The 24,196-nt window shown below is 30.3% G+C and overlaps 1 protein-coding gene across 1 annotated transcript in view; it reads left to right on the top strand.

Annotated features, from left to right (window-relative positions):
- Positions 1–24,159, top strand: part of LOC144834726 (meiotic nuclear division protein 1 homolog) — a 60,794-nt gene extending 36,635 nt beyond the window's left edge. Inside the window, exons 3-8 of the mRNA XM_078689631.1 lie at positions 4,803–4,868; positions 14,243–14,300; positions 15,049–15,164; positions 16,094–16,201; positions 16,357–16,516; positions 22,774–24,159. Coding sequence (XP_078545757.1) covers positions 4,803–4,868; positions 14,243–14,300; positions 15,049–15,164; positions 16,094–16,201; positions 16,357–16,516; positions 22,774–22,880 — 615 coding nt within the window. The 3' untranslated portion in view covers positions 22,881–24,159. The remainder of the gene's footprint in view (positions 1–4,802; positions 4,869–14,242; positions 14,301–15,048; positions 15,165–16,093; positions 16,202–16,356; positions 16,517–22,773) is intronic.
- Positions 24,160–24,196: the final 37 nt, after the last annotated feature.

The following is a 24,196-nucleotide window of genomic DNA, read 5'->3' as shown; positions in this document are numbered from 1 at the left end:
GTAGTGCAGTACCTTTGTTCAGTGAAGTGTCCCATTAATAGAGGTTCCCCATGAACAAGGGTTGGCTGTAGTATTAAAAACATTTCAATTGCCCTTCTTCATTCCAAAGGAGATTATGTCCCCTTAATAGAGCTTCCCTATGACTGAGAGGTGTGCCATAAATAAGGATGTCCCAATGTTGGATTTCTAATGTACAAACACATTTCGCCAAGAACCAGCCAATTATAAAGACTTATAATTTTGAAGCATACAGTAGCTCATCGACAAACCATTTTGTTATTTAAAGTAGTAGCTGGAAATGACATTGATTTTAATTATCAGAAACCTAATAATATATTTCAAGTGCTTCGGAGATGATACAAATATATGTCAAGCTGTTCTTTGCATTCCCCGACAATTATGGTTATCTTTTTCTTTATCTTTAATAGGCAAGCAGCCACATTTGTTTTCATTTATCTGACAGGTTATGTCGCCGGCTTCATCCGCTCGTATAGCTTGTATCTCATTTTTAACTTTTCTCCAATTTATTTTAAGTTTATGATAGAGAAAAATAATTGTGTTGTCAGTATTTTAAGCCTAATTTAAATACAAATATATTTTACTTTAGGGGGAAAAAGAGAAAGGAAATGAATGAAGCCGTAGTAATGATGTAGTATGAGAAATACGCAGAAAACAGGCCAACTGTGAATTGCATTTAATGAAAAGTCGTGTTATCACCCATGCTTTCATTTCATGCAGTTATGCTAATATCAAATGGTACTTTAGGATTTGTTCAATTACAATTGTTAAAGTAATCAAGTAACTAATTTGTAGAAAGGTTTTAAAATGTTTTTTCAAAGTTAAAAAATTAACTACTTTTCTCTGTTGTTTGGAGCCCAACCCAGATAAATAAATGGCAAATATGTTTATATTTTAGCATGGCCTAGCCTTCGACATTCAATCAATGGAAGAGGCTCGTTTAATTCATTCATTTATTCATTTATTCTTTATTTCGTAATTTTGTACATATAACAATATAACATAATAAAAACTCTTTACATGCACAGCTAAACAAAAAAGATACAATGAATACCTCATCCCGAAATCCATCCCTATTCCTGTTTATCTCATTTACCATTGTACCCCGCCCCAGACTAGATCTATTTCGTGCTCACTTCCTAACAAAAACATTGACGTAATTTTTTATATTATTGTTTAATAGGAATCTAATTTAGCGTGTGGGTTTATGTGTTAACATATTGTGTTGTATTACCAGGGTAAACAGGCTGTTATGTAAGCATGGGTGAGCTAGAAAACAAGTGGGCTTTGTACACATCTACAATAATATGACAGGACAATGATGACAAATATTATGATATACAGTATATTTTTTAGGTGAAATGTATCCTGTATTTTCTTTACACAACTTTGGAATGATATACTCTGTTACCAAGTACCATACTTATTTTTTAATAATCCCTTTTATGGTACAACGTTGGTGCAAATTGGTATTTTACGATATTGTAGGTTGGTTTTGTGGAAGTTGCTTATATTATTAATTTCCTGGTGAAATTGTTTCTCTTTTTGTATGATTTGTATGGATGTACTATACGAAATAAAGAAATAAATGAATGAATATATGTTTAACAATGAAACAGAAGTATAATTTTCCAAAATAATTTTATAATGAGCTTTCTGTATGATTATACTGTGCCTGTTACTTGGTAGATAGAAAATCCCTCAATTTTTTTAATAAAATCCCTCAAGATATTAATAGCCCAAAATTGTTGTTATATAGACATTGGATGGGCTAGTCCTAAACCGAACCATGTTTATACTTTTCCTATATCAATAATTCAATTATATTGAATTTCAGTAGTCATTATCTGCACATTACAAGAACATTAAAATCTCCATAAGGTGTAATTAAATAGATAATTACAAATAAAATTATGCAAATAATCCGGTCTTTGAGATATGGTTCAATACACGCAGAAAAAGGTGACAAATAATAGCAGATGAAATCAGTGTGTGCTAGTTAAAGTCTCGTAGGCAACGCTTCGCGCGGATCTCGAGGGACGTTATTGTATTAACCAAACACCTAGGCAGTACTTGGATGTGAACATTATGATGAAACTGTAGCTGTTTGTTTGTTACTGAGAAAGAAACTAGATGGACTTCCTTCTGCCTTAAGGAATAGAAATCTGGTTTACTGACTCCGCCGAGTGAATTAAATGTTTTATCTGCTTGTCTGCTTTGCATTATGAATGGTTAGAAGAATTTGAAACTCTCGGGGATAGAGTGCGTGCGCGAGCATCTTTCATTTTTATACCGTATAAATAAATAAATTTAAGATGATTTTAACATCCTTATTAATGATTTTAAAATTGTCATTTTAATTTAGTAGTGTACTGTATTTGCTCAGTCTTTGCTTCGTCGCATTTACTCTGGTCAGCAGTTGCTCAGTCAGCAGTTGCTCAGTTAGTATTTACTTGATCAGAGTTGCTCCATCGCATTTACTCAGGTCAGCAGTTGCTCAGTTAGTATTTACTCTGGTCAGCAGTTGCTCAGTCAGCAGTTGCTCAGTTAGTATTTACTTGATCAGAGTTGCTCCATCGCATTTACTCAGGTCAGCAGTTGCTCAGTTAGTATTTACTCTGGTCAGCAGTTACGTAGTCAGCAGTTGTTCAGTTTGTATTTACTCAGGTCAGCAGTTGCTCAGTCAGCAGTTGCTCAGTCAGCAGTTGCTCAGTCAGCAGTTGCTCAGGTCAGCAGTTGCTCAGTCAGCAGTTGCTCAGGTCAGCAGTTGCTCAGTCAGCAGTTGCTCAGTCAGCAGTTGCTCAGTATTTACTCGGTCAGCAGTTACTCAGTTAGTATTTACTCAGGTCAGCAGTTGCTCATTCAGCATTTGCCCAGTTAGCATTTACTCGGTTTGCATAGCAGTTACTCAGTCTGTATTTGCTCAGTTAGCATTTGCTCAGTTAGCATTTGCTTGGTTAGCAGTTGCTCCATCGGAATTTACTGGGCCATGTGGCTCAGTCTGTATCTCAGTCACTATACCCAGTCTTTCTGGACTGCTCTATGTAATTTTGCATATTTTAATGTGCACAAACTAATCACTGTACATTTATTTGTACTGTATGTGGTAAACAATAAACATGACAGACATCAATATCACCATTTTCTCAATCAACATTTGTTTGTACAAACATACTTAATTAAATTTCAATTTCTGTGTTAAGGTTTAAAAACAGAAAAGCTGTGTAATGAAAATCATGCGAGTACAGTAAACATAATGACATACAGTATTACAGTTTAGTAGTATTATAATAAAAGGTGTCAAATTAGTCATTTAACAAAGCTTCTAATCACCTCCTATAACATTTAATAACAATAACATTTTGATTATTATAGTGTTACTTTTAACTATGACTTATAAATAAAAAAAAAAATCAATGATGTAATCTATTCATTACCGTGGATTAGGTATTGTAACTCTTTGTAACTATTTTCCTTTGTTAACAACAAAACAAAATCAATGTTTTTATAAACAATAAAATATCGCTATTATTATATTGTATTAAAGTTTGTAAATAAATGTATATCCCCTGGTAAAGAAAGTACACTTGTCAATTATATAGTTATTGTTGATATTATTGTATCGACATTGGTAAAACTAACAGAACGCACAATTCTCTGTTACTATATAAATACTTGTTCTATAGGATCAGTCTCTGGCCATTGTTTTGTTCTCGTCAATTTGCCCAGTCGTGCTATTCACAGGTGCTTAACACCAAACGCTGATAAAACACTCAAGCTGAAAATCAATGCCTAAAGTAAAGGCAGTGCGTTGTTTCACGCCCTGTTTACTCAGATCGTATGTTCCCAGGCTCCCATACTCTACAAATTCAATGAAAACCATTGATTCCAGACCATTGGATCAAAGTATGATACGCACAAACTGTGATATTAAACTTTGCTGCTGTTAGGTTTCCATAGAATCTTCTACCTTTCCCTTGGGAATGTTGTTAGCCACCAAATTTCTCATTTTTAATGAGAACTTTTGGGATACTATATTGAATCAATTTAATATGTGTGATGGTAATATAATACATATCTTCATAACCAAAACAAGTATAATATTATAGTAGAACCTCTAGTAAGGGGACACTTCGGGACCACTGGATAGTGATTACCCGTAGTGTTAAAACACTATAAATATATTACCCCTTGTTTGTTTAAAAAAAGTGTCCCCTTAATCGGAGCGTCCCATTTATAGTCGTGTAGATAAATTCAACTTTAAAAAAATTAAGTTTGTATGTTATTTTTTTTTTTTTAACAAAATTATAATGTTTACCTCTTATTTTTTAATGTAAAAAGTGTTGAATGTGTTTTAAAGTAGTATTACTCTGTTAGTTCTTGAATTCTTGATTGAATCTCTAGGTCACACATTATAAGGTATTTTATTTTCAGTGGACATCCCTATTAAGGTACTCTTTTATGTAAACGAATCAGGCGCAATATATATATATAAGCTCTGCTAACTTTTCTGGCTGTTTTACTTTATCGTTTTGATTTTTCTTTTCGCTTTTTTTTTGTATCTCCATTGAGATCCAGCCACTGATACCCACAGCATTGTCATTTTTCAGTATTTTGCCTTTGGATTTATATACTAATATATTTTAACAAACACTAAGAGCAACTCTATTCAGAGGACACTTTATTGGGACCTGAAGATGTCCACTTAAATAGGGGTTGCAGTATAATAAAGAATAAACAATATATACAGTATCCAATATAGATTTCTTTATTTTTTTTTTCAGTCGAAAAAAAGAGGACTCAGTTTGGAGGAGAAAAGGACCAGGATGATGGAGATATTTTTTGAAAAGGTTTGTTGACATAATTCTAAATTATATTTGAGATATTAAATAAGTTATTAATAGTGTATAGAGTACATCCCAGAATGTAGCTAGAGAAGTAGGGAAAGAAGTTAAAGATGTTGTCCCCTGAAACATGAAAAATTAAGATTAATAACAAAGATTTTAAAGTTAATCACTTCTGTAGAAAAAAAAAAAAGTAAATAATGTTTTCACTTCATAAAAAAATAAAAATGGTTAAATTCAACCAAAAACCCATTGACTTCTAGTCAATTTGACTATTTTTTGCTTTAAATTACAGTTTTTTTTAGGTAAATACATTTTTTTTTGGGTCAAAGTGAATTATGTGACATTAAAGTAGCATATTAGAATGTTTTTCAGGGGGACAATATATCTTTAAAGTGTGATAACAACAATATGCACTTACAGCTATCTAGCGTTTTTCCTAATCTGTTTCAAAAGTGTTTCTTTCCTTGAATGTCTGAATTTTCAGCGGAAACATTTTGGGACGTTCAAGATCATACGTTTCTTGTTTTTAAGGAATTTTTTTTTTTGTGGAGCATTGACTGTTATTACATTTCTACGTAAAACATTCAAGATTTGAAACCTTGAAATGTAAAGTAAGTTATGGATTTGAGCTCATTTAGCATCTAATGACAGACTGTATTTGATCGTTAAAATATAGCCCAAGAGAAAAATATTCAAGTAAAGAAACGCAGCCCATGTATTTAATTGTGTCACGTTACACAGCACCAACGGATATGTTCATTAAATTTCATGGCATTCAAAATGACGAGGTCATTTGTTAAATATACAGTATTGAGTCAGCAAATACAAAAAGAGTACTATTTAAACATGCTCACTGTTGAAAACAATGTTAATGAACTGAAACTGGTAAAGTTATGTAAATATTAATAATTTCAAAAAGATACATAAGATTCAATCAATAATCACCATCTGGGCATTTTCAGTGGTAAATTTCACATAATTTTAGAAAAATACTTTCGTAGGACCAATATATTTGGTACAAAGTAATAATGCATGTTTCATGCACTATTACACTTGTGTATCCTTGTCAGTTGATTGTTTGACTTCTTACAAATGCTTTACAGTGCATTATTTTCTTCCATTTCAACGGTTAAGGGTACTATTACACGGTCAACAAGATGGTTGTGTGATGCGGTAAGCATGCTTTGAACAGGTATTATACCTCCCTGCTTTGAATATCTGTGAAATATAAAACCACTTTTTGAATATCTGCTCACCTATAGTATGGATGAGAAAACCAAAAACCTTGTCCACCTCCAAATGTGTTTTATACCCATTTCACTAGGAAAACACACCGGAGTGGCAATGTATGTGTTTTGCATGTGCCTTGGCCAGTGTGTGTTCTGCAGAGCGAAGAGATGTGAAAGGGGTATATAGTGTATCTTTGTCGATTGATTTCTTACACTTTTTTTTCTCCCATTTTAATGGTTCAAGGTACTGTTTTACTGTAAATGGTCAGCTTTTTGTAATAATGTTGGGATTATAGGAGTAGGCATGAATAATTATAGTATACCTGTATATTATAAATACCAGGGAATAATTTCGCTGTTGTAGCATAGCAAAATGCTATACAAAACGGCCTTATATTGCTACACAGAATTGTGTAGCAATAAATACAATATCAGAGACGGAGATGATGACAGACTTTATATAATGTAACCAACAGACTCCTCACACATTGTTACTCAACTAAAAAATCAGTTTGATTAGCAATATTGTTAAACAAAATGTTGTACCACACTAAGTCTTGAATATCTACCATTTGAAAAATAACAACCTTCTGAATATTTCCACAACCTGTTTTAAACACGTGATTATTAATTATATACAAAAACTGAACTAAAAATATGTATGCCTTGTTTTATTGGAATGACGATAACGAAAACAGTCTGTGACTAGATATCCTGTGTTTGTTATCAGATTCGTAAGGTTATGAAACCTCTTATAAACGTGTGGTCGTTGACAACTTTTTAATGAAGTAGACTGACAACCCTAGCATATAAAATGATCTTTAATTATGTTTTGTTGCACTTGCCCGCTGTCGATGTTAAAATTTTAATTAAGATTAGCGAGAAGTACAAACACTAGAGTTTCATCCGTCAACACCCACGATTCATAAAGGGATTAAATTTAACATTAATTTTGTAAGGTGTTTGCCAACTCTTGATTTCTACTTCTAAATATTTGCTTGACTAATCATCATTGTTATTTGAAAACAAAATCTTTAAATTTTAAAAATCAATTTATTTCATAATATAATTCTCATTTAAACTTAATACACCAGTAAATTGTTCACCGTACACACTATAAACATTTATGTCTACAAATAACAAGACAACAGATTTATAATACCAGTACTGTACTAACATGTGAACACCTATAAACATTTATGTGTACAAAATAAAAAGACAACAGATTTACAATACTAGTACTAACATTTGTTGCACTGAGTACTCTATACCTCTATAAACATTTATGTCTACAAATAACAGGACAACAGATTTATAATACCAGTACTGTACTAACATGTGTTCCTGCACACCTATAAACATTTATGTTTAAAAAAATAACAGATTTAATACCACTAACATTTTACCCAGTTCGTCATACTGTATTGACTAATATACCTAATAAATATTTTATTCCATAACAATATCAAGACAACATGTTTATAATACCAGTACTAACATTTTGTGCAGTACTCCATACCTCTATAAACATTTATTTCTACATAAATACTGTAAAAGACAACAATTTTCCAGTACTGTTGTACCCAATTCTTGACCTCTGTAATGTTTTATTATAATACATACCAGTCCAGTTCTTTATATAAATATATTTTATGCCTTTTTGATGCGTTTTCTACTATTTTTACCGTTTTATTGTAAGTGTTTTGTATTTGTTGTCTTGTTTTGTCCGGCATATGCTTGGTCCTCCAAGCTGTGACCTGGGATGTTTGTTACATTGTTACATTGCCTCATCCTTCGGATGGAATGTAAAGCCGTTGGTCCTGTGTACTTAACAGTGCACATTAAAGAACTTGTTACACTATTCGAAAAGAGTAGGGGATCGTCTCCCAGTGTGCTGATCTGGTAGGCGCTGCACTGCTGGCTGCCGTGGGTCCGTAAAGGGCCTAATCCGAATTTCCTCAGTTTCCAGTTAAGCTTGAGGACAAATATAAATACCTTTATCTTTATCTTTTTGTTAACATTCTTATGTTTTTTATTCGAAATAAAGAATGATTTTACATATTTTCTACAAAAGATCAATTATAATACCAAAAATATGAACATTTTACCCAATTTTACTTTATTTCTACGCAAATATTAAAGCACAAAGACTTTTGTTTCTGGATGTTACTGTATTATAGGCCGAAAATACAATTAATATGAATGGGATTGCAAAATTATAATTGATACCTTACGTCCCAATCAATAAGTTGAAATGTAATCTTCATCTATGCGGTCTTAAAGTCCCTATGGCTATATTTAATGATAAGCTTCATTAGCCTCTCATAGGTAGACTCATTCTTAAACAAAGTAACTAACTTGTTATTTATTCCAGTTCATTTTCTTTATGTTTGGGCGAACAGCATTGCAAAAGGCTGGAGTTATCTTGTTAGTATGTTAAAAGTAGTCGTTGCAAATATTTTAACTTCAAACCGAGACCGACTTTAAAATATTGTTTTTTAATTTTTTTCTTTATATATATATATATGGCATGGTTCACACTAATATTCAAAGTTTAACGGTTGAGTTTTTAAAAAGATAGAAAAAAAAAAAAAGATATTTAGCCAGTCACAACAATTTTAACTTCAAACCGAAACAGACTTAAAAATATTGTTTGTTTTTTAATTTTTTTCTTTATATATATATTTTTCTCATTCTCACAGATTTCCTCATCTTTATCGTTTCAAATTAATTAATTAAATTTCAGTATATCATTATATATTAATGTTCTTTGCCTGATTTGTTTATATATATATATATATAAATCCAAAGGCAAATTACTGAAAAAATGACAATGCTGTGGGTATCTGGCATATATGGCATGGTTCACACTAATATTCAAAGTTTAACGGTAGATTTTTTTTCTAAGAAATGTTAAGATATTTACAGTAGGTAGTTACAATAATTTTAACTTCAAACGGAAAGAGATTTCAAAATTATTGTTTTATCATTTAAGTTTTTCTTCTTTTGTCATCATGGTATGGTTTGCTAATATTCAAAGTTTAACCATTTATTTTTATTCTAAAGCTCTGTCTACACTATCACACTAAATGTGATGTGCCCAAATATGGTAGTGATATGCCTAAATGTGGTAGTGATCTGACATCATCATGTCCGTATATGGGCACATCACATTATTTTGTCACATAAAGTTTGATAGTGTAGATAGGGCTTAAGACATTTTTTAATGCTCAGCAAGTTTTTGTAAAACATTAGTTAAAGAAGTGTAGCCTTGAAGAGAAGGAATAACAAGATGCTTCAACAACGTCAAATGATAAGAAGCTTATAGTCTTTTCTGCCTCTTCAAATCTCAACAGTTTATTGATGGCTGCAAGCCTAGCATATCATTACTATTCTGAATATTTCAATTCTTCGTACACATGCAAAGGCCAAATTTGAAATAACTTTTGGTTTTTAAGATACATATGTTTTTTGTATGAAACAATTCTAAAAATGAAAGAATATGTAAATATGGTGTAAATTCATTATACATTATTAAAGAGAATTAAACTTCTTACTTTGCAAAGGCCAAATTTCCAAAAAACTTTTGGTTTTTAAAGACGCATATGTTTTTTGTATGAAAAAATCCTAAAAACAAAAAAATAAATAAATTTGGTGTAAATTCATTCTATAATTCGTATATAGCCTAAATAGTAACATTTTACTTTTACATCTAATGCAAAGAAATAATTTTAAATAAATATTCTTTATTTAATTTTCTAACATGGATATAAAGATTTACAAAACATAGAATAAAAAATATATAATAATGAAACAAACAATACATTCATTATACCACAAATCACAATATCCTAACCCTTCACCCCTTATACAAAGCAACCCTATACAAAACAAAAAGTTAATATTTTAATCATATTTATTTATAAAAATTATTATTTAATAAAGCAACTTCTATTAGATTACTTTAAATATTTAACACATTTTTATTTATACTGGTAATGATTCAGTATTATGTTGTTGATTGTCCAATATGTATCATTTTGAATGCCAATATACAGTATGTATGGGTGTGGTCTTGTACCCCAAAGGGGTATTATATCATTGTTCATAAGGTTTATAGTTATACAGTAAAATCCCTTCTTTGGGACACACCTACTGTATTAAGGGGACACGCCTATTAAGGGGACACACCTATTAAGGGGACACTTTATCTAGAAATAAATGAGAGCTAATATTTTAACACTACAGCCAATTTCTATGTTGTGTACTTCTTCGGGACATGCCTATTAAGGAGACACGCCTATTAAAAGGACACTTTATTTAGAAATGAATAAGAGGCTATATATTTTAACACTACAATCAATTTCTATTTGTACTTTGGGACACGCCTATTAAGGAGACACGCCTATTAAGGAGACACGCCTATTAAGGAGACACGCCTATTAAGGGGACACGCCTATTAAGGAGACACGCCTATTAAGGAGACACGCCTATTAAGGAGACACGCCTATTAAGGAGACACGCCTATTAAGGGGACACGCCTATTAAGGGGACACGCCTATTAAGGTGACACTTTGAATGAGAGGCTACATAATTTAAAATAAAACTAAAGCACTCCTATTAAGGTGATTTTCTGTTTGGCCTGAAAAGTGTCCCCTTAATAGGTGTTCTACTGTGAAGATAGATTATACTAGGAACACCATGAGAATTAGTATGAAAAATACTTAATTTAATGTAGTTCTTTCGAGGTCATGCTGTACATTATAATGTATAGCAGCAGAATATTTAGTAATTTATTATCGTACTTTAATACTGCAAGTCAACATAAGCAGATTACGGTCTTGTTAATATCCACACTCTGTTTCCTGCGAATGGTAAGCTGCTGCGTTGTCAAATATTCTCGTTTAACAAAAAAACATTTGCATGTTATAATGTATTACTACTCTTCTTAAACCTCATCTCTCGTCCGCTGTTTGAACAGCCTACATTTAGATCAGTTATGTACCGGATGTTGTATCGGATTATTAAACCAAAATTATATTGTGCAAAATTCATTTCTTTAAATGCAGATTAGTGAGACCAATATGAATTTTTAAAGAAATTAAATTTTTATAACTTAAGTTGCTTTGTCTCATTACACTCCCGCAAAATTACTTCATGATTAAATTGATCCCATTTTAATCCGATGAAATATCACATTTTTTTTCCTGAAGATAAAATATTCCAACTAAAAAAGAAGACAAACAAATCAAATAAACAGTAATTTTTATTTAAATTTACCTTTTTTTAATGAATATACAAAATCATGTCAAACATCAAGAAAATTAATTTTAAGATTCCAATTTAAAAAACTTGTGTGTTGTACTTGACTGTTGTACTTTTCTGTTTTTATATTGTCTTTTCTATTGAGAAGAAACACAATTTTAAATTTATTTTATACAAATGATATAATAAATACAATTGAATTGAAAGTACATGAAAAATCATTTCCCTTGGACACTATATACAGTATGAGAATTATGTAATATTTTTTCTTTCTTTAAAATGCTTTAAAACCCTCCTATAACAATAGATGAACCTCTTTTTACAGTTAACTCTGTGACTCTTTCATACACAAATTCAAATTCATAAGAATTTCCATGAATTTCAATTAATAACATTAATTAAATGAATTAAATCAGAATTGTACTCACATGCGTAGAATATTTTACAAATGTCAAATTAATTCTTCAAATGATTCATATTAAAATAATAATTAGAATTTCAAATTATGAAATTAAGAAATAATGTCCATTAGTTCTAACAAATGCATATTTTACACCCAAGATTAATTTTTGAATTTATCATTTAAATATGGAAAAGCAAAACACTGTGATTGAATTAAAATAATACCATTTCCATCAGAAGACATTTTTGTTAAATGAGGCATAGAACATTTCCTGCGTTCAAACAAAATTGATAAAATGTTGATGTATTTTCTGGATGTAACAGTAGGCTATGCTAATACATCACGTTATAATGCAATACATATTACGTGTTCACTAAAGCACTTGCTACATTTTCTTCCAAGATTTAATGTAAGTCTATACTGAAAATCATTTACTTTGCATCATAAACTCAACAAAGATCGTTGAATTTGTTAGTGTAGTTTACATTTTAACTGTATTTTTATGCATGAATTTCACATTTGTAAACTAGGACTCATCGAGTTTATTAGGCAGATAAGTTTATACAGACAGTCTATCCTACATGCATTGATTTACTTTATAGCATACGGTGATATAAATACTTGTATCCTGTAAAAATTTATAGCACACTACTGAGTCTTAGAATAATATATTTGTATGGGAAGCATAATCTAAATACATAAGAGAGTAATAAAATACTATACTTAAGCGCCCTTCTCGTATAAGTACCTCCTCAATTTGTTCAAAAAAACTAAGGCATCTAACAGTATCGCTGCCGTAATTTAGAATTCTCTGCTCCAAATACACATCTATAGCATTTCCATCACTGCGTTGATTTATAAATCGGTTCGTTTATAAAGTACAAAAAAATAATGATTAATTATACAGCAATATATACCGTAAACCGAATTTGTTGACATATATAAAATTATTTTTATTTTCATTCGGTAAAACCTGAATTTTCCTTCATTTCACCAATTCCATGCCCCTCTGTATAGATAATTAATTTGTATGCACCTTGGAAATTTACTAAAACAAACCCATTTTCATTTCCTGTTGTCTGCTGACTGTTAAGACACTTGGCTGTCATTGATGGATACTTAGTATAAGTTGACTTGACTGCTGGTGTACTCGAGATACGTTTATATCATGCTATACACTTTTATTTTATTTTTTGATTTAAATTTGAGTTTTAAATATTGTTTTTATAATGTGCTCATATTAAAAACAAAAAATATATTAATTCTTTCTTTAATGGAGAATAGATCCTTAAAAAAAGAAAAAAAAAAGCCCAGTTAAATAAGAGTCCCTAAAATTTATTTTACATCAAATATTTTATGGCTTTATTTGTGCAGGTATGGTATACTACAAAACAAGTAGAATAGTTGTATCACGTTTGTTACTGAGTATCATGTGCATCATATGATCTCATCTATAAAAAAACAAGAGCAATAATAGTGTAGCATAACTATATTGGATTTATAGGGCTTATAGATAGTTCACCAACATGAAATTTGAATTGTGAATTACACAATAAATATTTTTCTGCTTTAATTTTTGTTTTATGTTTATTTATTATTTGTTTATCACAAACTGAGAACTGAAGATAAAACCATTAAAAAAGAAATTAACACCATGGCTAAATTTGTTTTTTTTTTATATATGTTTAAAAAAAATTTTTTTTTTGCAGTCTTCTCTTTTAAAACTCTTTTTATGAACCTTTCTTTACCATTTCTATTCTATTTTAAAATTATTTCTGTGTGTTTTAATGTATACGTTTCTTTTTCCTTTAAATTTATATCGATTTAACAGTTGCACTTCCTATGCCGTTACAGGAATTTACTAACTACTTTACAACATACAATATAGTCTAAAAACAACAAACATTGCATTAAATTAACTGCTGTATTTTGTGTTTTTTTATTTCAAATTAGCTCATTTGCGGTTATATTTTATAACTGAATGTAAGCTTTGACAAGATAATGTTCGCATTTGACATATCCCTTTGCAGAAAACTGAGCCGGGATTTCCGAAGACATGTAATTGATGTCTTAATAATTTATTGCTGATCGAGCTGAGTACATTTTGGCTGTAGTAATTTGCACAAGTAGAAAATGTGTAAAAATAACATATAATTCCGTTTTCACAAATGTTCGCTGTTCACTGCATGTCGTTTTCAATGTGAATATAGTCTACTTAAAAATATTATAGCCCCTTTTTATTTATGTATTACTTTGGTTTGATTATATATTACCTTCTTCATAAGTACCTTTTTTGAATTAAATGAATATATTTTTATTTCAATAATGTTTCTTGATATTTACAGATTATTTGTCTATTCTATTGTGCACTTTAGATAATTATTACAATAATGTAAATATTAATGAAAGGCAAACATTAATAAAAGTGTTCTTAATTGGAGGGTGAACCCTAATTAATGAACCTTTTTTTTTTTTATTAGAAACAATTTTTTCAATTGAAGGAGTTGGAAAAGATTGCCCCGAAAGAGAAAGGAATAAGTAAGTGACGTTGATTTTAAATAAATTTTTTATTTTTGGGAATTTTTTATTTATTGATCCATACTGACATTATAAATATTTTCTATCGATATTGATTTATTAAAAATGTATTTAAGAAACAGAAAAAACACAAATAGTTATATGAATGAATATGAATTTAATTTGTGAAATTTAGACATAAAATTTGTCATCGATGAATTTAGGTGATATGTGCAACAGCAAAATCATCTTAGAATATGGGTGGGTCCTGTAATTTTACTGTACATAGTAACTTATTTTATTGTTTATTGTTTTATATTTCTGTTCATGTATTATACTTATTTGTATTGTCGGGGCCCTTTTTTTTTTCTTTTTTTTTTTACACCATATTTAATGAGGGTGATCCATCTAACAATTGCTGATCGTTAGGGACCCTCAGAGGTTCACAAGACAAACATATACACAAGATGCTCTACATAAACAAAGTCTTATTACAAGTCTTTGGGAGTGGAGTTTTAATTTTGTCCTTAGAAAAAATCCTGACATGTGACAGGACTTAAACCCAGGACCTTGGAGTGGTAGCCAAGCATCATAACCATCCACCAAGCCACAACTCCACTTTGAGACAAGCTTCTACTCTAGTGTGGGCCCTAGTTATTATTGTTATAACTGAATAAATGTGTATGAATGAATGAATACTATAGATACAAAATAGATACAATTCTCCACAGTAAATATTTAGTTCAGGTTATAAATTCTAATTTGACAGATGGCATGTCCGTGAAAGATGTCGTCCAGAGCCTCGTGGATGATGCAATGGTGGACACGGATCGTATTGGCACTTCTAATTACTTCTGGGCTTTTCCAAGTAAAGCGTCTCAAAATGTATGTCATTTTGTTCATTAATATTCTACCTTCTCAATAAAGGAATAGTTGACATATACAGCGGCGTGATTTTCCAGTGTTTTCATTGATTTTTAATCTGTTACAACATTTTTCGTAAATCACAAATCCGGTGATAAAATTTGCTTTGGGAGAGGGAGTGTTACCAGCTAATGCCATTTTGGAGTGAGTGCAGAATTAATCGAGGTTATTTTCACTCCTGGTTATTCAATGGTGATATTATAATTATTATTATTTTTAGAATCTCACAAATTTGACATGTTCCAATAGAGAGATTGTAACATAAAGATGAGGACACATTTAGCTGTAATGGAACAGGATGTCTGTTTTGTCAATTTGTCACATTCATCACTGTCTTGTTATTTTTGGTGGAGAAATATGTAACTGTCTAAAACAAATCGTAGAGAGATTTCAACGCAAAGACTGACCGGATTTAGATGAAACATTGATAGACATACATCAATTTTACACACATTTCATATAGTTGCTTTACAGTATTTAAACCATAGAGGGCATCATTTTAAAATATGTATATTTCTTCTATTAATTGAAATTGTATCAGGAAAGTAATTTGAGTGTTTTGTGAATTGATGGCTATTAAACTAGTTCACCAAAAAAGTATGATGTGCCCAAATTTGGTGGTGATATGCCCAAATATGGTAGTGTTATGCCCAAATATGGTGATATCATCATGTCCATATACGGGCGCATCACATTTTTTTATCACATAAAGTTTGATAGTGTAGACAGAACTATAACATACTAATCATAAATTGCCCCATCTGCAGTTGTCACCTCACCATCAAACTTACAGATAATTCAACATAATATTTACAGATTTTAAAAATGTGCTAACTAACGTAAACAGTCAAATGATGTCTATAAATGAAATGTGTTTTTTTTTTCCAAAGAGGAAACAAAAAATATTGGAACTTACAGAAGCATTGGAACAAAATGAAATGAAATTAAAAACAACATCACAAAAAATTCAAGAAGCTACCAAAGGAAAAGAAGAAAGTGTAAGTAAATGACAGGCTTTGACAAAAATCGATTGTCACAGGATTTGAACCAACAACCCTGGGATTGCTATTAAAGCAAGTATGTCAACCACAAGCCATTATGATTAATGCAATAATTTATTTAAATAAACTGATTTTCATATTAATTTTTAAAGGAGGAAAGAACAAATGTGTTGAAAGAGTTGAACAAGAAAGAAAAACAGTTGTCAGAAATCTCCTCTGATTTGGAGAGATTTAGAGATTGTGATCCTGAAGTGATTGAGTGTTTGAAAAAACAGAGTCACACAGCGTTAGAAGCAGCCAATCGCTGGACAGGTTAGTTATTAATAGATTACTCTCGTTACTTTCAATCAATGTGCGACCAACATTTTTAAGAGAGACATGTTTTTCAACTGTTCTGTGACAACTATATCATACAGTAGTCCATATTTTCCTGGTTATGGTAAAAACATGTGATACTGTATTTAGGAATTTGCTATGATACTAATCAAATATGACATTTACATAGATACACTAGCAGACTAATATATGCTATTCTAATCATTTTGTGCTACTTAAAAATCCCAATTAACAAAATGCCATGATATTCATACAGCTCATTATTTATAGGCTTGTATCAAACAGCAATAAAATCTCTTCAAACTGTGTGGGGGCGATAATATATACCACCAATTATTGGGGGTATTTTTAGACATTTTGTGTGATGGCTTTTGCTTAAAGGACCATTATTTTACCACAGTAACTTACTACTTTACTCTTTAACATGTTTACACAATTATTTAGAAAGCTTTTTCTTAGTAATCATACATACTGTTTATTGCAGTGACTGGCTCATAAACTTTTACATTAAAAAAAACGAAATAATATATTACGAATTAAAAATTTAGTTACTGCATTAAAATAGTTTTTGACGTGATCCGTTTTATTAAGTATGAATTGTTTTTATAAAACATAAACAACTGTCAATAATACACAAAATATTATTTTAATATCCAAATTCATAGCTACTAGTTAATTTTATGTTGGTCTTATTAATTTAAGATTTTTTCATCAATTTTTTATTTAAACTCTGTCTACACTATCAAACTTTATTTGACAAAAAAAACGTGATGTGCCCATATACTGTATGTTGACATGACGATGTCCTATCACTACTATATTTGGGCACATCACACTAGTTTGATAGTGTAAACAGAGCTTAAATAATCTACCAACTAAAATTTTCATTTAATTCTTAGTCAATTTTAACAGCTACTGTAAAGCGTGACTGGGAATCTTTAATAAGAAATAGTACACCTCCTCCTCTCCTTCCTTCCGTCGGTCTTTACATTATAAAGTAAAGCCATCAATAGACATGTACAGTAATACTATACATATAAAGTACTTAAGTATAAGAGAACAACAGACATTAAAGATGCACTTGTGGCAATACAAAGCTTCTTCACTTTTGCGTTAGTTGTCGAGATTAGTCTTCCAATACGTGATGGTAATTAAAGCATGTATTTTAAGATGGTGATTAAAGTGAAGTGACATTCTTGTTAATCAACATGCACCACCTATCTACTAATTAGGTCAGTAACTCTTTTTAATGGTTATTACTATAGCTTCTGGCTAAATCCAGTAATTGCCTATTATTATAACAAGCCAATAAAGTTGATAATATAGGATGCATTGTTGTTACTATGGTATTGTAATCAGCTGTACAGTACGTGTTGGTTCCTACTATTAATAGTATCTTCATATTAATTTGTCAATTGTGTTTATGGCTTGCCCACTTGAAGTGGGCAATGTCCAGGCTTTACTTGCCCACCAGAGGCGGACCAAAAATTGTGTAAACTGGAAAGCACTAACATAAAGCTCTGTGTACACTATCAAACTAGTTTTACTAGTGTGATGTGCCCAAATATGGTAGTGATATATACCCAAATATGGTAGTAATATAACATTATGTTTTTATTTTAGAGAGCAATAATAGTCATGTCAAATATCGTTATCAAAGAGTAGTTCATATGTTCATTTTAGCTTTACCAGATCTGGACAATAACAATAAATCCTAACACAAATCCTAACACTAATCCTAACACTAGTCCTAACACTATCCTAACACTACTAGTCCTAACACTAAATCCTAACACTAAATCCTAACACTACTAGTCCTAACACTAATCCTAACCTAACACTAGTCCTAACACTAGTCCTAACACTAATCCTAACACTAATCCTAACACTAATCCTAACACTAACACTAATCCTAACTAACAGCAATAAGTATTTCTTCAGTAGGAGCATCTGTAATTTTACAAGTATTTGAACTGTAGAGGGTGTATTTCTAGCTAGTGTTTATTGAGAAAGTTTAAGGTGGCCTCTAGGCTGATATGCAATAAATCAGAGCTCATCAGTGTTTGATAATTAAACAATTCCACAGCTATCTTTAAGAGTGATAAATTGACAGATAAACTGTAAACAAATTAATCATTATGGATTCTTTTATGTAATGAGTGATTGCCGCATGCAACTGAAAGAACTTATGACAAGATAATAAATGATACTCACACATTTTTTCTCTAATTAAATATTTCTTTAATCAGCTGAACCAGCTCTCTGTCCAGATTGTATCACTAGATTTAAACTCTTCTAATTTAAAGGAGAATTTCTAGGTTTCAATTTTCTTTATTTGTTTGCGACACTTCAGCTTTGGCAAACAGACATGTCATTAACAAGCTGTGTGGTACAACACTACACAGTACAGTCTATTCGTGCCTAGCTTACCTGGATAAACCGACGATACCCCTCCTCTCCAGATGGAGGGCTTAAAGTTAAGGATCTTAGGATACTCCTGGACCATAATGGACTGGTCTGCAGCCACATCCTCATGTGGGAACATTCCAACTAAACTAAAACTAAAAATCAATATACCATATATAAATAAGTACAAAGCTAAACTGCCAGAATAACCTAAATTAAACCAAACATGGCATATATTTAGCATAATTAAAAACAGCGCAAAAAACAACTACAAAAGACTTACAGTATTTTGGAAAAGGATATAAAATCACAACAGAAAAATCAATTAAAATAAAAAATAAAATTTATGGGTTTTTAGCTTTAAACGCTCGCCCAAGTGAAACAGTTACAAACTGATACAATATAATTATTTGTAAACAGATTTATTCAGCAGATGTTTTGCAACATGGCTTCATAATAAAAATATTTATAGGCCTATATATAAATCAAACAACGTCACATTTACATAAGAATGCTATTTTGATAACACATGTTTAACCTAGTTTAACTGGGTATTAAACAAGTTGAACACTACAGTACAACTTAGTTTAAAGGGCTTGTTTCACTTGCTTCAAAGGGTTAGTTAAGTTAATACTAACAATAATATATTAAACATGTATTGTCCCCCAAAAACATGAAAAATGAAGATTAATTAAATCAGACTTTGAATAGGTTATTTTGTAGTTTTAATAAAGTTAATCACTTCCGTAGAAAAAAAACGGAAAAAAAAATTCACTTATAAAATAACACAATAAATGGTTAAATTCATTTTTTGCTTTAAATTTCATAAATTTTGTTTCGATCCAATTTTTCCAACTATTATGAGACATTAAAATGGCATATTCAATAACAAAAATTTGTTGTTTTTAGAAAGTATTACATTTAAAAAAAATGGTAGTAGAATATATGAGAATAAATGTAAAACCAGAAAAATAGAATGAAGGGGGGGGCGGGGTGTTTTAGATTGTTATGGGATGATCCCTGGTGAATCTCCCATCACCCCCTTGCAGGTTCAAGTAACCCCTTGTGTAGGGTATTTTCAGAAAAGAAAAACACAAAATGTTTATACTTCCTTGTATTTTATCAGGTTCCAGTCCATGTGACTTTAGAGTTTAAAGAAATTATATTGCAGAGGAATAAAGTCAATACTAATAAACATTTATCACATCCCTTATCAATCGATAAAAGAAAAATAAATAAAAAATTATTTACGAATTAAAAGACGTTTACTATATAATTTCAATATAAAATTTATTGACAAAAAGAGAGATTAACGTTTCGGTACCATCATAGAACCATGGTTCTATGATGGTACCGAAACGTCGATCTCTCTTTTTGTCAATATAGTTTATATTGAAAAAAATATTTATAGGCCTATATATAACATACATAAGAATGCTACTTTGATAACACATGTTTAACCTAGGGTATTCCCAGAAGAAGAAAAAAACAAAAATGTTAATACACTAATTACAATTTGACAGGCTCCGGTCCATGTGAGTTTAGAGTTTAAAGAATTTAAAGTGCAGAGGAATAAAGTCAATACTAATAAACATTTATCACATGCCACATCAATCGAGTGGAAATTATTTGGTTGGAGAAGATTCATATGTTTCATTGTTTACTGCTTACTATTTGTTATATAATAGTTATATGTTACGTAATTATATATATTAGGAAAGAGCTTTGTATCTGTAATGCTGTTTATGTACATTTGAATACGAAATAAAGAATAAATGAAAAAAATAAAATTTGCTAGCTGCTAGATTAACTTTTTCCATTTAATTATGTTAATTAATAAATTGTACAAAAAGAAAATCTAAAACAAATTGTTTCGTTTTTGAAAATACAAATATTATTAATCCCTTGAATGTTATAGTTAACTTATAATGGTTGTACAAATATTTAAATCCAGTATTGCTTTTTACAGAAAAAAATGCTCCCAAAAAATGTATAAAATTCTCGGGTAATAATAGATAATATTTAGGCAAACCCAAATCCTATATTGGCACCATGGATGAACAATTTCCCTCATGATCGCCCCCACGCTAAGGCTCGCTAGTTGCTAAGCTCCTACAACACTACGATGCATGTAATTTCATCGCCGCGATTCACGTGGGCAGCAAGATATGTTGGCTTTAGTAGATTTCTTCAATACACAATTCATTTTATTATTTCCGTCATTTGATTATCTTTCCGATTCTAATCTGTCTGCTCCAATAACTTCCAATTGTTTTATTTTATGCTTTACATATTTTAAATCAATTACCTACTAATTTTTGTATTTATTTGTCTTGAAAGTTTTGTCTGATCAAATAAAAAGGCAATATTTATTGTTGATTCTTTGTTTTTCCTCTTAAAAGCAGTAGGAAGCATACGACAGGTTTAATTGATGATAAAAATTCGCTAGAAAGCGATTACGAGTTGGATACGGCCGTAATATTGCCTAAGGTCTCTCTTGATTGTCTTGGTTTCCTGCCATTAATGTTACTACGTGATCTTAATATAAGTTGGTTGTTAATTACACCAGAGTTCGTTCAAGTCTGGTGCCAAGGTATTACCATTATCATCTCAAAATTACTACCTCGTACAAACTATTTGATCGTCTCTTTTATTTATTATCTCTTTTATCATTGTCTAATAAAGTCAGTATTTTAAATAATTTGATAAATCATCTTTCGTTTCAGATAATTATTTGTACAATTTATTTTTTTTTACGTTAACTAGGAATTTTTTTAATGCTACTAAAATTTGTGATGAGTTAGACTAATTGTATATATTGATACAAATACAAATTATATTAGACAAGTTTAGTAATTCGTAAGATTTCGAGTCATCCTCCTCGTATTGTAAGCGGAATTTGATCTAGCGTATTATCGAATAGTAAAGCATAAAGATTATAAAATTGACCGGTCACAACATGAACTTAATCAGATGTTTAGCTTTTAATATATAAATAGATATAATAAATTAAATTTGAATGTTAGCTTGGCTATGTAAATCCTTGTTAAGTAATGATGATAAAATTGACCGGTTACAACATGGACTTATTCAAATCTTTAGCTTTTAAGTATATTAATGGATATAATCAGTTAACGTACTGAATATTATTTCCCCGACACAATAATCTAAATTACATTTAGTAAAGACTGTAATATTTACCAATCCTAGAATACTGTAGGCTATAATAATTAGATGTTCGCTTGTGTAGTATAAATTGATCAAGTAATGTATGTAAATGGTAACAAGACTGGGTGAATCTCTTAGGGACCATGTCAACATTATTTCTACTGCAGTTGCTGCAGTAACTGCAGTAACTAAAAAGTAACTCTTTATCCTGTTTATACAATATTTAGCATACATTTTTTTTTAAACAGAACATGAATATTTTCCCTGTTTTTATTATCTGTTGGTATTATCATCTATTTTAAAACTACTGCAGTTGCTGCAGTAACTAAAAAGTAACTATTTATCCTGTTTATACAATATTTAGCATACATTTTTTTTAAACAGAACATGAATATTTTCCCTGTTTTTATTATCTGTTGGTATTATTATCTATTTTAAAACTACTGCAGTTGCTGCAGTAACTAAAAAGTAACTATTTATCCTGTTTAATGCAAAATTTAGCATGCATACAATTATTTTTTTTAAACAGAACATGAATATTTCCCTGTTTATATTATCTGTTGGTATTATTATCTATTTTAATGTCCGATGCAGATCCCTTTATTTTTTTTTTTCTTAAATTATTAACATCACCAAATATTTTTCTTTATTTATTTCAGATAACATATTTTCGATTCAAAGCTGGTGCCGAAAAAAGTTTTCTATAGAAACGAAGACTTTAAACAAACAATTTGGAATTCCTGAAGACTTCGACTATATTGAGTAAAATCATCAAACTACAGCAGAAGACACCCTCTTTAAAGGGACACTTGCAGAACAAGGTGGAATTATGTGTATTAACACGGCCAACCCATAGGGACACCCATATAAGGATATGCTTTGTTGCGTCACAAAAGCTTCCCTACTGTATTTCAAAATTTGATCAACCAAAGAGAGAAAAGAAGTTGTGGAAAATTGTTAAGCTCTGTCTACACTGTCAAACTAGTTTGACAAAAAAAAAGTGTGCCCAAATATAATAGTGATATACCCAAACATGGTAGTGATATGACATCAGCATGTCCATATATGGGCAAATCACATTTTTTTGTCACATAAGTTTAATAGTGTAGAGAGAGCTTTAGATTTTCTATCTGAAAGAAGCTATCATCGATTAAGAATTTTCTACAATATTTATTAAACAAGATCATCTCTTAAATCAAACACAATTCCTGACCAAAAACATGATTCTTATAAAACACATGAACTACTGTACAAGTCAGTAAGTACTAACTACAGTATATTCTTATTTTGCACATTTAGCTTGTTCTACATTTAATACTTGTTGGTTAACATGATATAGTTAAGGTATAGTTAAGTCCGTTTTGGAACATTTTGAAATCTTATTAAATCTATTGTCCCAATATGGTCAAAGATTAAGTGAAAAAAAAATCATAGTAAAGGAAACACATATCTTTACAGTATATAATTATGATAAACAAATACATAGCGTTAAGTTATAGAGAGTGGTATTACAATTGTAATTTCACTGTTCCCTGGTTATAGTTAACACAGTATATCTAGAGAATATATATAAACAAAAATAGGTACATAAAGTTAATCATTAACATATAGCATGTATAACATCATCAATGGTTCTCTGTGACAGTGTTACTGCTATGGTCCTGATAAATGTAACAAAAAATAAGTAGAAATCTTTCAGCTAATCTAATAATATTAACGTACACAAATATATATATATGTATATGTATTAACAAAAAAGTTATTCACTAAAATATAAATAGTTAGAACAACATCAACAGTTCTCTGTGACAAGTGTTACTGCTATGGTCCTGATTTTAAATGCAAAAAAAATAAGTAGAAATTGTTTAATGTAATATTAAAGCACACAAATATGTATATATGTATTAACAAACAAGTTATTCTCTAAATAACTATAGTATAATTAGTTAAAACCATATTATTGGTGATTGTTTTATGGTCCAGGTTTTAAATATATAAAAAAAGTAGATCGTTCAGCTAATATTAAAGCACACAAAAGTATATATATATGTATTAACAAACAAGTTATTCACTAAAATATAA

This window comes from Antedon bifida, chromosome 2 (genome assembly GCF_963402885.1).
Source record: "Antedon bifida chromosome 2, ecAntBifi1.1, whole genome shotgun sequence".
In the NCBI taxonomy this organism is placed as follows: Eukaryota; Metazoa; Echinodermata; class Crinoidea; order Comatulida; family Antedonidae; genus Antedon; species Antedon bifida.
Note: the sequence above shows the minus strand (reverse complement) of the source record. Positions and strands in the feature narration are given on the sequence as shown.